This window comes from Gadus morhua, chromosome 11 (genome assembly GCF_902167405.1).
Source record: "Gadus morhua chromosome 11, gadMor3.0, whole genome shotgun sequence".
Taxonomy (NCBI): Eukaryota; Metazoa; Chordata; class Actinopteri; order Gadiformes; family Gadidae; genus Gadus; species Gadus morhua.
In genome coordinates this window covers 21811956-21826592 of record NC_044058.1, presented here as the reverse complement: position 1 = coordinate 21826592, position 14637 = coordinate 21811956, and the positions used below count along the sequence as shown (strand labels likewise).

General features: G+C 47.4%; 1 protein-coding gene across 1 annotated transcript in view; it reads left to right on the top strand.

Moving 5' to 3' along the window:
- The window catches only part of LOC115553491 (dolichyl-diphosphooligosaccharide--protein glycosyltransferase subunit STT3B-like), a 46649-nt gene that overhangs the window by 14008 nt on the left and 18004 nt on the right, over positions 1-14637 (top strand). The window contains 4 exon segments of the mRNA XM_030369796.1: positions 8722-8830; positions 10538-10825; positions 12550-12615; positions 13141-13240. Coding sequence (XP_030225656.1) covers positions 8722-8830; positions 10538-10825; positions 12550-12615; positions 13141-13240 — 563 coding nt within the window.

The window sequence follows — 14637 nt, the reverse complement described above, 5'->3', positions numbered from 1 at the left end:
CGTTCAAAGAACTCAAACAATTCCGCAAACTTGGTCTATAGTGAGGCAAAAGGGAGGGATGCAGCAGAGAACCAAGAACAGCAGAGAACATTTCACAACCTTGTGTATTCCTCAATCGTTGAAGGATGCACCCGCAAACAGTAGTTGGGCAATAGGTGAGCAGAGGGTGTCATGACAATCGAGCAACAACGATTGCCAGCATAGTGCAGGGGGACTGTCAAGTTTTGGCTTTACTACTTTGAGTGTTTGTCAGAAAATAGGTTGCAGGCCAGGGTTGTTTGTATATACTTCTCTATTATAGTGGACTCTGGTGTGTGATTCCTAAACGTTTGACTAAAGGTCAATCACTGGCAGATATATAGCTGCATTCTTTAAATTGATGTAGCTTAAGATTTTGAGTAGATGGCAATCTACAAAAAGTGGGGAAAATGTCTTACCAACTAACAAGCTGCATTGGCGCTACAATGCGAGACCCTCAGATCATTAGGAGACACCAGAGTTGTCACCTCTATAAACTACCACTATCAACTGTACAAAATGGATGAAAACAAGAGCAACTCCATTTCAAAACTGCCAATCAAGTGTGTCTGCGATGTTTGGTGCTCTTCGAGTACTGCAAATGCTCCTCAAAATGAAACAGACAGTCCCTAGGCTTCTAATTTGGCGATGCCTTAATGTGATGTCACCGTAAGGAGGCGGCGGAGTTGGAGGAGGGTAAGAGCTTGAAGGGGTTGTTGAGCCATTGGTCTGCATCACCTCGTCTCTGCCCACGACAGGTCTAACTCCCTCACGCACCTCGCTCTCTCTGCAGGGCCCTGCGCCGGGATACATTCCCTTTGCTTCCTACCAAATACTCTCACTGTCCTGATGGTTGATGGGAGCCTTTTGAAACTTTTCATGTTAAGAAGGCAGCTTGAAGGTTTCCTGATAGCTTTTAGGATAGGTGTGAACGATAATAGGGTGAATATGATGCAATATATTCATGGTGTTGCAACAGTGTAAAAACGACATCCTTTTCTGTATTTGCATCTTACAAATCATGCATCAAATTTTGCCTAATGTGACACTACTAAGGAGGCGCATCCGATCGGATCATTGAACGTGGTGTTTCCAGTCAGCTTCAGGTGTTTTGAGTGTGAGAGACGTCGTTCACCTTGTTCTGGGTTTCCATCGACACGATGTCTCGGGGCTGTTGTGTCTACCGCCTCGGAACAGGATGAGATGTTCCAGGAGTGAATGAGCATCTGAGTGGGTGGGCTCCCACTTTGTTGAGGGGGGAGAAAGAACCTGATGCACCCGGACACAGCGCTGAGCTGCTGCTGCCTCCGTGGACCGACGCACAGACACTGAAGTCCCTGTTCAGATGGGCTTTTAGACCTCTGGTTCTGCCCAGCGATTCGTTACCATTATATGAGAAGGGGAGAAAAGGTGTGCGGTCTGAAAAAACGGCAGGCTTGACTTTTTTGGGGTTTGCACAACGAGCAGTATTGAATTATTGCTCGGCTTTGACATTCACCTTTTAACTTCTGATAATTTGTGATGAAATAAGCGCCAAAGGCTTGGACGTTGCATTGGTTGAAGGCTACCGTGGTGATAGTATAAAGGAGAACACTAGATGCTGGTCTTGCTACTTTACCTCCTCTTGCAGCACACTGGCTACAGCTCAAAATGGAGCACAAACACAACGGGGGGGCCCCTGTTTTTGAAAATGATGTACGATACAGTCTGTCTGAAGTTGGGGGACCAATCCAAGAAAGTGTAGGCGCCTGTGGTTAAGTAATCGCCACGGCCCACCTGCTGTCGGCAATTTAGAGAATGAATGTGTTGGGCTGTTCTGTGGTAATTTACTCAAATCCCTCGGTGTGTGTGTGTGTGTGTGTGCGCGCGTGTGCGTGTGCGTGCGCACGTGTGCATGCGTGCGTGCGATTAATAATATGATTTCCGATCTCGTTTACAATCTGTGGTAAAAAGCTGTTGGCTGGTGGGAAACGAGAACACGTCCAGGGAAAAAAAAAACACCTTGCCATGGGAAGTGGGTCCCTGGAGAGGCAGGTTGGCTGCTTGGACCTCAGCCCACCCCTGGGTGCTGCCTGTTTTAATAAGATGGTTATACTCGGGAGCAGTGATCCTCGCGTCGTGCCTGTCACATGCCTGCTTCTTGCCAGAGTTTAGAGGAATTCCAGGAGGCGTATGTAACAGATTTAATAAAGGTTTTGCGTGGAGTTGCGTCAGCTGTGCCGGGCTCTCTCTCTCTCTCTCTCTCTCTCTCTCTCTCTCTCTCTCTCTCTCTCTCTCTCTCTCTCTCTCTCTCTCTCTCTCTCTCTCTCTCTCTCTCATTTTATTTATTTATATTCACTCAGCAAAGCAAACACAAGCTGAGATGTGTAAATCCAGATCTTCACTTTTTTCTTATTCTCTCTCATTTGGTTTCTCTGTGATCTCAATCTGAATATTTATTTTCTTTCAAAATATTTTTTAGCACCTTGGCTGAAATGCTGACGTGTGAAAAGTGGAGCAAGGATTCTTGGACTGTGATCGCTTCCTGGTTGCTTTGGGGACAAGAGCTCGATTCACTCTAATGTGACCCTTTCATCCAGACAATACCCGATTGGTGGCGTGGCGGTTCTTTAACCAGTCTCCCTCAATACACTCGCCAGCCGAGCTTCTAGCTCCTCACCTGTTTTCCTATCATCTCTTGGCTCCGCCAACCCTCTCCCAACGCCCTCCTCTCCAACCGCCCTCCTCTCCGTCCCAGGGCGAAGATCTGCCAAACTAAAATACAAGTCTGGTGGGGCTACTTACCCCTAATTTCTGTTATGATAGGCTGGGTTCTTACATTGTTGCTCTAGTCTCCCCTGGTTTAATCGTTGTTGAAACTAAAACGTGTTTGTTCGCCCAACGTTTGCGGGCTGGCCCGGCCAGAGTAGGCGGAGTTCCCCCCGCATTCAACAAGTTTTGCAACAACAACACTTCGACATCCACACTGAAAGTGAAATGAGATGGGTGCGTGGTTGTGTAATTAAAGAATCACGTCTCTCGATAGCAGCTTGTGTAGTTGGAAAGTTGTTTTTAAGGAACAAAGAAATTTGATATCCAACAGATATTCACACTACTACACACAGAATAATAATAAGATCTGACGCGGGGAACTGAGACGCAATAACGGTTATGAGTCACGTGTGTCTGGTGTTTACAATCTGAGGAGACGGGACTTCGTCTCTCATCTCTCCACAGAGCCATCGTTTGGTCAAGATTTCTCCAAAATAGGCGAGTGAAGAAGTACCCTGCACTAAAAAGCAGCCTTACCAAAAACGCAATTAACCAGATTGGTCTCGTGTATAAAAATGTCTGCACTGGATGTACGATTATATTCACAGTTTTCCCACCAGCTCCATAACAGTAAAAAGCTTGTTAAAACTGCTCCGGTGTGGGTGTAACCTAGACTGCATAAAGTACATAATAAAACCGTTTTTTGCTGTTGGTGAATTGGTGGGAACAATTCCAGAAATATTTTGCACACGCAAAAGAAAACGAGTTGAGTCTACTTGTGGAGTTTCAGAGCGTGTATCAAATCGGTTAATTCGTATTTATTTCATCTATTAATATCAAGTATTCAATGTAGAACCAAAATGTATAAATGGTTAAGATGTAACACCACATTTGAACCACAAAGGATTACAGCTGGGGTGGACGGATAGTCAGGGTGTATGCTCTCAGTCAACCAGTCAGTTGAGTTCTTGGTTCTTAGTCCGGCATTGCCCTAGCCCTTTCTATCGACTCGTCAGGCCCTGTAAAACGATGCTTCATCATGACAAAAGGAAATGTAGCCACTGCGGAGTGCAGCCATGATTGTGGTTTGGGGGAGAAACATGTATTACTTCCCTCTTGACCACCCCGGCTTCCTCATTTAATTTCCCTTTCGTTTACTATTCAGCGCCCTGAAGTAAGGCTGCCACACGACTGCACTGGTCAGGCAGACACTGAAGCCGATGCCAGTGTCATACCAGACCCATACAGACCTTGAATGTGCTCCCATCTTCCCCACAGGCAGTAATCCGCCTGGCAAACGTCAGGACAATATGTCGTCTAACAATTTCCTTTTATTATACTCTTACCTTGATATTCCGTATTTCCACAGACACTCACCACGGCAAGCCCATGAATGTTGAAAACAATCCTTTTTATTATGCATTTCACACCCGAAGCTGCTCGACAGCTGTATTGTGTGCGCTGGCAGGCTTAATATTTAACCAACGTTATTGTAAGATCTTACGGATTCCGTCTCTAGTAAGCCCGCTACAAGCTGACACACAGATGGCTAGAGTCAGTCTTTGGTTCGTTTTGCATACAAACTGCAAACGGTTCATTCCTTACATTTGGTCCTGAGTTTGTTTTCACACACATTTCTGACATGTAGCGCATTATTGATTCGGCACGGACCAAGTAATTATTTTTGTGCTTATACGATTTATATTGTGATTACATAAAGATAGCGATCCTCTTAATATTTCTATACGATATTCTATACCTTTTTAGTTTTTTGCAATTTTATATTGTTTTGCTGTCTGTCGGTGTCCATTATAGTTTTTTTTTAATTGACGTGCCAAAAACTCAAGGTGCGCCCCTTGTAGGACAGTTCACGTATTGCTTCCACTTACAATAACACCAATGAGGTCCTCCTCACGATACAAATGTTGCAGGAACAAGTAAACAGATGCTTGCATGAATTGTTATATGTACTGTAATTCTGTTCTGCACTGCCTACGGAAGTGCGAGTCGACCTGGAATCGGCTCTCCGTGTTGAATTTCTTTCCTCCTCCCAGCCCGGTCTAAGAAGCTTAAATCAGTAGTGGGGAGGCGGAGATTGGAGGGCGAGTGACAGACGTACGGAGGAAGGGAGGTCTTGACAAGGGAGGGCGGGTGGTGGCAGACCTATTGATATTTGCCTGTGATTGAAAACACAATTCCTGTGTGGGTGAAAAGTAATTCTGGATGGAAGTTGAGATTAATAAAGGGTTTATACTAACCGCTGTAGTATGACTGTGGTATTGTGGGAACATACGGCTGCCCTAGCATTCATTGGTGCGCAGTGCGCACCAGTGCGTTTTCTCTTTGTCTCTCTCAAGCTTCACACACAGCCGTCCAAATGTTGTTTTCTGTTTTTCTGTTTGTGTGTGTCCAAATGGGTGTGTGCGTATGACACCTTGTCAAGCCAAAGTGTGTGTGTGAACCTTGTTTGTGTGTGTTTTCCACCTTTCTGCATCCCCTGTCATCAATTCAGTGTGAGTGGACCTGCTGTGTGTTTCTGCCTCTCAGCTGGGTGCCAGGGCTGCCCTCTCACTGTGTGTGTGTGTGTGTGTGTGTGTGTGTGTGTGTGTGTGTGTGTGTGTGTGTGTGTGTGTGTGTGTGTGTGTGTGTGTGTGTGTGTGTGTGTGTGTGTGTGTGTGTTAGGATTTATATACATTTCTTCTTATCTTCCTCTTATACCTTTTGTATTTTGGGGGAGAATAAATCATTGTGCGCCACAAAGTAAAAAAAAGTGGCGTTTTCAAAATGTGTTTTGATATAACTTGACTGTTGGAAGTTCTCTTTTTCAACACTGTTGTCTCACTGATGGATAACCTGTGTGGAAGAAAGAGTCGTTTTTACAGGCAGACTGACAACACAACAGGAGGCAGGACTCCTTGTCAACAGGTAGACAGGTGTACTCTGGAGGAAATGGTGGGACCGGGAAGATATAAAAACAATTTCCAATTTTTAATCGAATTTCAAGTTGTAGAACGAGCCTTGAATATTTAATGAGTCAAAAGACAACAACAGGGAAATATAAGTGCCAAGAAAAGAATAACATTGATTAATGGTTTCAATTGAAAGTTGACCACCACCACTATCAATTTGTTGAATTGAAACTGTTAACTGTGTTGAATGGAACAAAACCATGACTATTGCGCTATTACGGTGGACCGGGCCGCTAGAGTTGTATTGCACACTTTGTCAGCAAACGCCCCCCCAAAAAACACCTTCTCAGGACAAGAGCTCAGCCAAACAGGTAAAAGTGGGGTGCATAAGCTAGATTTCCTATCATCATCAGCGCATTAATGTTTCAGCAGCTTTTGAACGGCTCCCTACTCAGATTCAGCCCAACTAGTACGGTACTCTCAACCTGTGCATAAAACAGCAGGAGTTCTTGTGTTGTACTTCAGCTACCCATCAGAGCCCTGAGAGCTCCTTCTGGTGAGTGGGTCACTCCAATATTTCCTACCTCAAATGGCTAAAGCAGAAGTTGTGCGAGACCAAGAGGAAAAGCCTATACTTTTATTTTGAAAAGACAACCTACCTATGCGTTGAGGTTATTTCTTTAATACTTTGTGCTGAAGACTAGAGGTCTGGATACAGGATTACTAGACAACAGGGTAAGCACTGGACGGTTGTACTTAAGCTAGCCTAATTGTAGACGAGGCTAGGCGGAGGCTTATTCATCACAATTGCTACAAACCAAGGGTAAATGGCACATATATATATATATATATACATACACACTATCCAGTGGCTACTCATAGCGATTTAAAATATTGCCTAACATTCAACCATTCATACGCACATTCACCCACCGATGGCGGTGTCAACTACGCAAGGTGACAGTCAGTTCGTCGGCAGCAGTTAGATCGAGGCTTCTTGCTCAGGGACGCCTCGGCTCTCAGCTAGTAGGAGACGGGGATCGAAATAGCAACCTTCTGGTTACCAGCTAACCTGCCCTACCTCCTGAGCCATTTGCTGCCCATAAGGTGAAAAGTGAAGGCTATGCTTACAAAATTCGAAATCAAATGACATTCATCTAACCCAGTTGTGTCAAAGCTAATGCACAAAAGCCATTATGGTGAGTTGGCAACACGAGTGCAATAATGGTGTGTCCAGACAATATAATTACATAGCCTAACAGCTGTTTTGAGCAAGAGAACACTACGTTCAGTGACATGTCTGCCCCGGACAAAGGGCCAAAGCAGCGATTAATAAAGGGCTGCTTAATCACTGTGGCAGCAATTCTATCGACCTACTGATGAAAATATATACTTTATTTTCCATCAGTGCAGCCATGTGATTTTGACACATTTTGCTGTCCGCAAGACAAAATTGATTCAGACACGAAATAGATTGGGTTGGGAACGCTCATCATTTTAAGCTATTGAAAAATAATTTGATCAGGCCCCAAGGCATCAGAATTCAACAAATGATGGAAAAGTTACAAATAACTTTGAACAAAGCGGCGGAAACTGAAAATATCACGAGGGGTATGTCATCACAGCTAGATCTCGATACTAAATACCAATGTGCAACCTCCACTCGTCTGCCCCTTGAATAGTCTGCTTAGCCAATAAGATCCAAACTGCCGTCCAGCCATCACCCCTCCCCAGTCTCCTCCACGATTCTCATCAGCGACGTTCCGCGCAATTGTGTCCTCCACCCCCCTACACACCCTGTGTGCTTCCAACGCCTCGCCGCTGTAAATATCATAATGGCTTCGGTTAAAGACTCACTTCCCTCGTCACCGAGTAATCATCCCTCCCCAAATTAAATTGGTTGGTCTCAAACGTGACCCAAGTAATTTCCCTAACCGCACTTCCGACGGCCACCTCGCCCACCCGATAACGTCGTTACCCTTCAACCTGTTGTCGAACCCTTCCCTCTTTGCTGGCTGGCCAGCGTGGCCCCAGCCAGGGAGGCTAGCCCGAGCCAGGAGCTTCCTGCTGGCAGCTGCCCGCTCACCGATACCGTGGCTCTGGTATTGGCGCTCTCTGAGCACACCTGCTGTTGGTAGCGAGGTCACAGAGATTCTGCACCAGCGCTAGAGCCCTCGGTGGACAGCAGTGTTCAGTGTAAGCGCTTTACAGGGCCTTGGGGAAGCCAATCGGCTTCCCTAACTGTCTCTCCCTCCTTGTCAGTGTTTGTCTTTCTCCCGCTGTGTGTTGGTGGGAATCAGTAATTTCAATAAATTGTCATCTTGTTATTTCCTCTGTTCCTCTAACTTCAAACTATGGTGTGTACTGGCACATACTCCTCTTGGCTCTTCTGTGAATTTCGATTTGCCTTTGTTGTCGATTCTTTAAACTACTTTGCCGTCTTCATATACTTTGGTGCAGAAGTTCCAGTGAATGTAAATTTTATCTCAATAGCCACTTGAGATGAATGTTCTGTAATCCAAAGAGGCTTATTTATATTGTATCCATGGTGTCTCTTGTCCTAATTAAGCTTGTGAATATGAATGCAGTTATCCAGTTTCTCTTTTTTTTCTTTTTCGTTAATGCATTTCTACGACATTAATATCATTTTTATAATATTCAGTTGGCCGTTAGAGGAATACCGCTGGGCCAATCAATATTTCATTTTTGAGGGAAACAGACCTAGTCATTAAGGGAAAACTCCTAAGACGCCTGTTAGGAGGTATAGCACTGTTGGTCATCAGCCAACACGGACTAGCTCCCTGGGATAACGGTGTTATTATAAACACATTAAAATGCCCTCACGGTTTAGAAGCAATTACTTCTCATGCGAAAAAAAGTGGGTGTGTGTGTGTGTGTGTGTGTGTGTGTGTGTGTGTGTGTGTGTGTGTGTGTGTGTGTGTGTGTGTGTGTGTGTGTGTGTGTGTGTGTGTGTGTGTGTGTGTGTGTGTGCGCGCCGCGCGCTCCACTGTAATGCTCACCCTCTCTACTTGTGTTTTCGCAGGTTCAACTACAGGTCAACCCACCACCTCACCACCAATGGTTTCTACGAGTTCCTGAACTGGTTTGACGAAAGAGCCTGGTACCCCCTGGGCAGAATAGTAGGGGGCACGGTGAGTTGCGGGTGCAGTGTGTGTGTGTAGTGTCTGTACCGTGTGTGTGTGTGCAGAGCCAAAATTCACTTTTAGCTTTTTGTCTTTTTACCTGTGGGAGTGGAAGAATCTAGTGTTTGCTTTCATACGTCACCCTGACATTGTGCCAGGGCCAAATCTATCTATCTGGTGGGAGATGTTCATTTCCGTGTGTGTGTGTGTCTTTTAAAGCGAAACTTTTCTCCTTGTTCTGAAGTCATTATAAAGCAGACAAAAAACGTCAGCCTCACGCTACCTCTTTATTAAACACTCACACCCACTCACCCATCTAATATATTAACCGTAAATCAGTTCATGCTGTATTTCTTGGTAAGAAAATGTTACTTTCTCCGTGTGTTTTGCTTATGACAGAGCTCACTCATGTCCTTGTTATGATTAGGGTTTACCATGTTGCATACATTAAGTGAGCTAAGTATAACTACATTTTAGCATGTGGCTACCTTATGAGACGCAACTCGAGTATTGGCGTTAAGTATAATTACATTCTAATCTAAGCCACTCAGTAGACACGGCAGAAACCTCAATCACAGGTTTGCGGCGTTCCTTCATTTCCCTTATAAATGAACCTGGTGTAGGAACAGGATAGTGTTCAATCCTGCCCTCCTGGCACAAGGCTCCTGGCTGCACCCGATATCGCATTAAATCTCTTGAGCTGCAAATCGACTTGTCTGTGCGACTCCTCCTCGGAGTGTTCATCCTCATCCGGGCGGCAGAGCAGAACATTCCCCTATCAGCAGGCGGGCACGTAGCCTTGGCTAAACGCCTCTGCAGCAGCGGGACCGCGCTGGGGCCCCCTTAGTGGCACTCACAGGGGCCCCCTCCCGACACAGAGTAGCTCTGTCTTCATGCAGCCTCAACGGGGAGACCCAACGGGCAGGGTCACTTTAACAGGACGTTACCCCCACCGCTCATCCCTTCTGGCGCTGGTCTCCCCTCCCCGGGCTGCTTTTATATCCTGCCGTTAGACCCGGGGCCGCGACCTTGGGTGAAGGGCGCGTGTAGGCGGACCGGGCCAGCTCATTCCCCCCCAAGAGTTGAACGTGGGAAAACGTCTACAAACTTTGTTTGTTAACCCAGCGCCCCAATCGAAAGCCTTTCATTGACGTTATTTCATTAGAGTGGTTGCAAGCAAGCCACTCTTTTGTTATCATCATTTTTATTAATACATTTTATTCATTTTTGTCTGCCGATTTTGGTCATTATCTATTCCGGCACATCGTGCAGGAATGCGGCGTCATGTCTGGTTATAGACTGGAGGTCCCCTGTCAACGAGGTGTTTTCAAGGGGACATCAGCCTGAAGAGTCCCCTGGAGAGGGCTGCTCTGATTAAAGCTCTGCAAACACATTTGTCCTGTCGGGTCTTGCATAACGGGCTTGGAAAGCTATGCACTGTGAAACATGTGGGATGGTGTACCGGGGAACGCTGAAGCACAAACACACGTGAACTGACTGACCAGTCACTCCTCTCAGCCAGTCAGTCACAATCGCCCTAAATCCTCACGAATGGGTTTTGCAGATAATACAAAAAATACCAAAATGCAATGCTGAAATAACAATAGTGTTCAGTCATGAACGGCTTAGCCAAATGTCAAGAGGCAACGACATACAGTGGCTCACTCCCCTCTCCCTATCTCCCCCCCTATCCCTCCCTCCCTCCCTCCCTCCCAGGTGTACCCGGGCCTCATGGTGACGGCGGGCCTCATCCACTACGTCCTCAACCTGCTCAACATCACGGTGCACATCCGGGACGTGTGCGTGTTCCTGGCGCCCGTGTTCAGCGGCCTCACCGCCATCTCCACCTACCTGCTGACCAAGGAGCTGTGGAGCCAGGGCGCCGGCCTGCTGGCCGCCTGCTTCATCGCCATCGTGCCCGGCTACATCTCCCGCTCGGTGGCCGGCTCCTTCGACAACGAGGGCATCGCCATCTTCGCCCTGCAGTTCACCTACTACCTCTGGGTAGGTCGACCGTGCGCGCTCGCACGTTTGTACCATGTGTGTGCAGTGTTTGTACCGTGTGTGTGTGTGTGTGTGTGTGTGTGTGTGTGTGTGTGTGTGTGTGTGTGTGTGTGTGTGTGTGTGTGTGTGTGTGTGTGTGTGTGTGTGTGTGTGTGTGTGTGTGTGTGAGGGAGGCTTAACCGTACCGAAGACAATGACCGAAAACAGTGAAACTAACCGTACCGTGACTCAACTGAACCGCTATCACCCTGACATGCTTGCTGGCGGGGGGCTCCCCAACCCCCCTCTGCAGCCCCATTGATTGCGAGGGCCCCTCTGAGTGTCTCTGAGTGTCTCCCGGTCGAAAGAGTTACGGGTTGAAGACGATAACGTCCCCCCCCCCCCCCGTCCGGACCCAGCCGGGGGGGGCTGCGGGTCTCCAGAGTGTCTCCGTATGACATCGGCGCCCCGTCTCACTCACCCGGGCCACTTACTGCCGATGTTCTCCCGGCAATTACCCGGCTCGGGAAGAATGTGGCAATTTCCTATTTGACGTTGAATTCGTATATATTTTTTCCTCTTCGTTGTACCGTGGCGTTCTCTGTCAGGGGCTAATGTAATGCTCGGTGAACTCCCATTTCCTCAGGACATTCGGCGGCTGTACTTTTGTGATTTAATGGGGAAAAGGTGTACGTTTGACAAGTTGGGACGTCCTTCCGCAGGTTGTTAAACCGCCCGGTGCTTGAGTGGATGCAGTGTAGCCTAACAAGATTTAGAGACGCACACCTCTCACCCGTACGCTCCCACGCACAAAGATATTAAGCTATGGGCTTCTGCCCACCCACAAAGTGCTCAAAGAAAATGCCAATTTGTAGTGGCTGCCGTTAAATATTATTTAATGGAAGGGCAGGGAGTATTTCTTGGGAAATAATCGACACACACTCGCACCATCACACAATGTGTGTGCATTCAGCCAGACAAGTCTGTGTCTCCAACAAAGGCTTCTGTGACTGTTCCTTAGCAACAAGCGCTGACAAAAACGTGAATGATGAGCCTGCTTGCAGAAATGTACAGGTTCATACCAATCCAACTGAATTGTCGGTGTCTGCTCTTCTTTGACACCGTCAACTACTGACACTCAAGCGCACAGTGGGGGCTTTATTGTAATGAATGCCAAGGTTATTTAACGGCATTTGTTCGAACGCACTAACGTTTCCGCCGGGCTGGAGCACAACGCCGCCTTTTGTCGTCTACAGCAGTCGTCGTTTATCACACACATCTTTTATTATGTGAGGAGATTTGAAACTGAGCTCGAGTGAATGGTAAACTTCAAACCAATTTTATTTGTATAGCCCTTGTTCACAGGTACATTCTTAACAGGCCATACATTTATGAGCCACCCCCCCCTGACCCTAGCCCTCTAGAGGGTAAGAAAAAACTCCCTTAATCAACAAGGAAGAAATCTGGAGAAGGATCGCAGAGTGGGGGATCCCCACTGATCAGGAGTGCAATGGTTTGGGGTCTCCTGCTCCTCTCCAAGCCCACCCAAACCCCACCATGCCCTCCTCTAAGGCGGGGTGGTCCACGCAGGGTGCATGCACGGTTAACAGGCACACCGAGGGAAAGTCTCGGCCGGAAGCCGTTTGTGTCGGACCCCTCGCCCTCTGGCCTAGTGTCTGTCAAACCGCCGGTTTGTTTGTTGCTGTCTGCCACCTCTCACCGCAGCCTCGCCCTCTGACCCGCAGGTCAAGTCGGTGAAGACGGGCTCGGTGTTCTGGGCCATCGGATGCTGCCTCTCCTACTTCTACATGGTAAGGACGCGCACACGCACCGAGACACACAGGCACACTCAAGACAGGCAGTCAGGCACACACGCACCCGCGCGTCTGTCTGGTCCGGAGCACTAGACAGACAGACGGACACACAGGCACACACGCTAGTCACACAGGCTTGTCACCACTTTATACACAGCGCCGCAAGAAAGCCAACAAAAAAAACCCTGCCAATGCAATGTGGAGGCTTTTTAACAGGCTTTTACACCCAGACCCCCGTCCGATAGAGCCATTATGACAGCGGCGTCAGCTCATACTGCAATCGGACAAGGATAGGCACCCTTTAACGACGCCTTCCCTTGAATTACGCTTCTCTCTTCCTTTTGATTTAATTCACAACCCGTGCCTCTTAATACCACCTACACCGTGGCTCTGGCTCCACCACTGTAACCGAATCAAGCTGACGCCTACAGTGCCTCCACCACATGAGTCTCGCACGGCAAACCTTGACATTAGTTGAAAGGCTCGGGACGATAACTTTGCGTGTGCCTGTTTGTTTTGCAGGTGTCGGCGTGGGGAGGATACGTGTTCATCATCAACCTCATCCCTCTCCACGTCTTTGTACTGCTGCTTATGCAACGCTACAGCAAGAGAGTTTACATCGGTAAGGTTCCTCACAGACACGACGCACACAACATGAGGTGTGGTTGTGCGATTTCGGAGGAGTAACTGCACAATTATTTTTGATTCAATACTTTTGTAAGCGTGTAGGATACGCCTGATGATTGCGGTTTACTCGAGTACACGTTGGTACCCCTAGAGTGTGTGTGTGTGAGAGAGAGATCAGAGAGAGATTGCGTGTGGGATGAATGGATATTATCATCCCTGCTTGCAAAGTCCGTGCCGAAATACCACAGAGACTCGGTCAGGGTGAAAAAAACGGTCTTTGTTAATTGTGATGAGCGAAAGGGTTGAAATTAAGAAAGTGCTTATCGCCTCTCCTCTTCTCCCACTCTCCTCCATCAGGCTGTTAAGGTGATTATATATCGAACTAACAATGAGGGGAACACTTCATTGTTTGACGCATTACAATTTAAAAAAACCACAGAATTTCTTGACTCGACAAAGAAACGAAATTCGTCGCAAACATTGGGATAATGTGGCCGGATTAAATAGCCTGTGTGTGTCCAGTCCATTACTCAAAGTGCTCTTGACGCGCACCAGTGGTGCCCATTAAGAGGACATCCCTAAGAGCTCTGTTAAAGGGTTCTGCCGCTGCACAAACACCACCCCATTATGCCCACCAATGGGCTTTTAATGTCCCAACGCGTAGCTTTATATCAGTGGTTCCTTCCTCGTTAATGGAGACCATTAAACCCAACCCAAGGTACCTGGGTATTGCCTCTCGGATTTTGTTTGCTAACGGGACCTCTGTATATTAGTTTGAACTTCAATTCTGTGTCTTAGGCGCAACGTTTTTATACTGCGTTTTGGGCGCTCGGGTGAGGAATAAACTAGGCTAATCCATTTTCTCAGCGTCTCCCCTGGTGATATGAACACTGCTAGTCGAAAAACGTGTTCCCCTCTGCCACTGAGATGCTGGCAACTGTTCCCCCCCCCGCCCGACGCCTCCTTTCAGGCTGGTGGGGTAGTCTCGGCGGAGAGGCGGTGTGCGTGTCTGAATGAGGGAATTAGAACGGGACTGTGGAAGCTTTAAGGAATGCAGTCATTCATATCGCAGTCTGACACTGCCATCCCTAACGCAGTGGCTGGGATTTCACCAGTGTTTCGCCACGCACGCCGCGCGACAGCTTCGGGATTTGAAGAACATGTATGCATGCCTGCATGTGCATTGTGCAAGCTCATACATAAGAACACATGTGAGTGGGCGCCAGGCACCTACTTTAGCTGATAATTGAATCTGGTCTGAAGGGTCATTGTATACTGGCATTTGTCCCCAGGCTTTCCTTTTCCTTACGTTTTGAATTGCTTTGGCTTCCGTTTTTCAGCAGCAAATCCCTTCTTGACTCTCAAGCAGGACTGGCTCCTATAGTTTTTCCT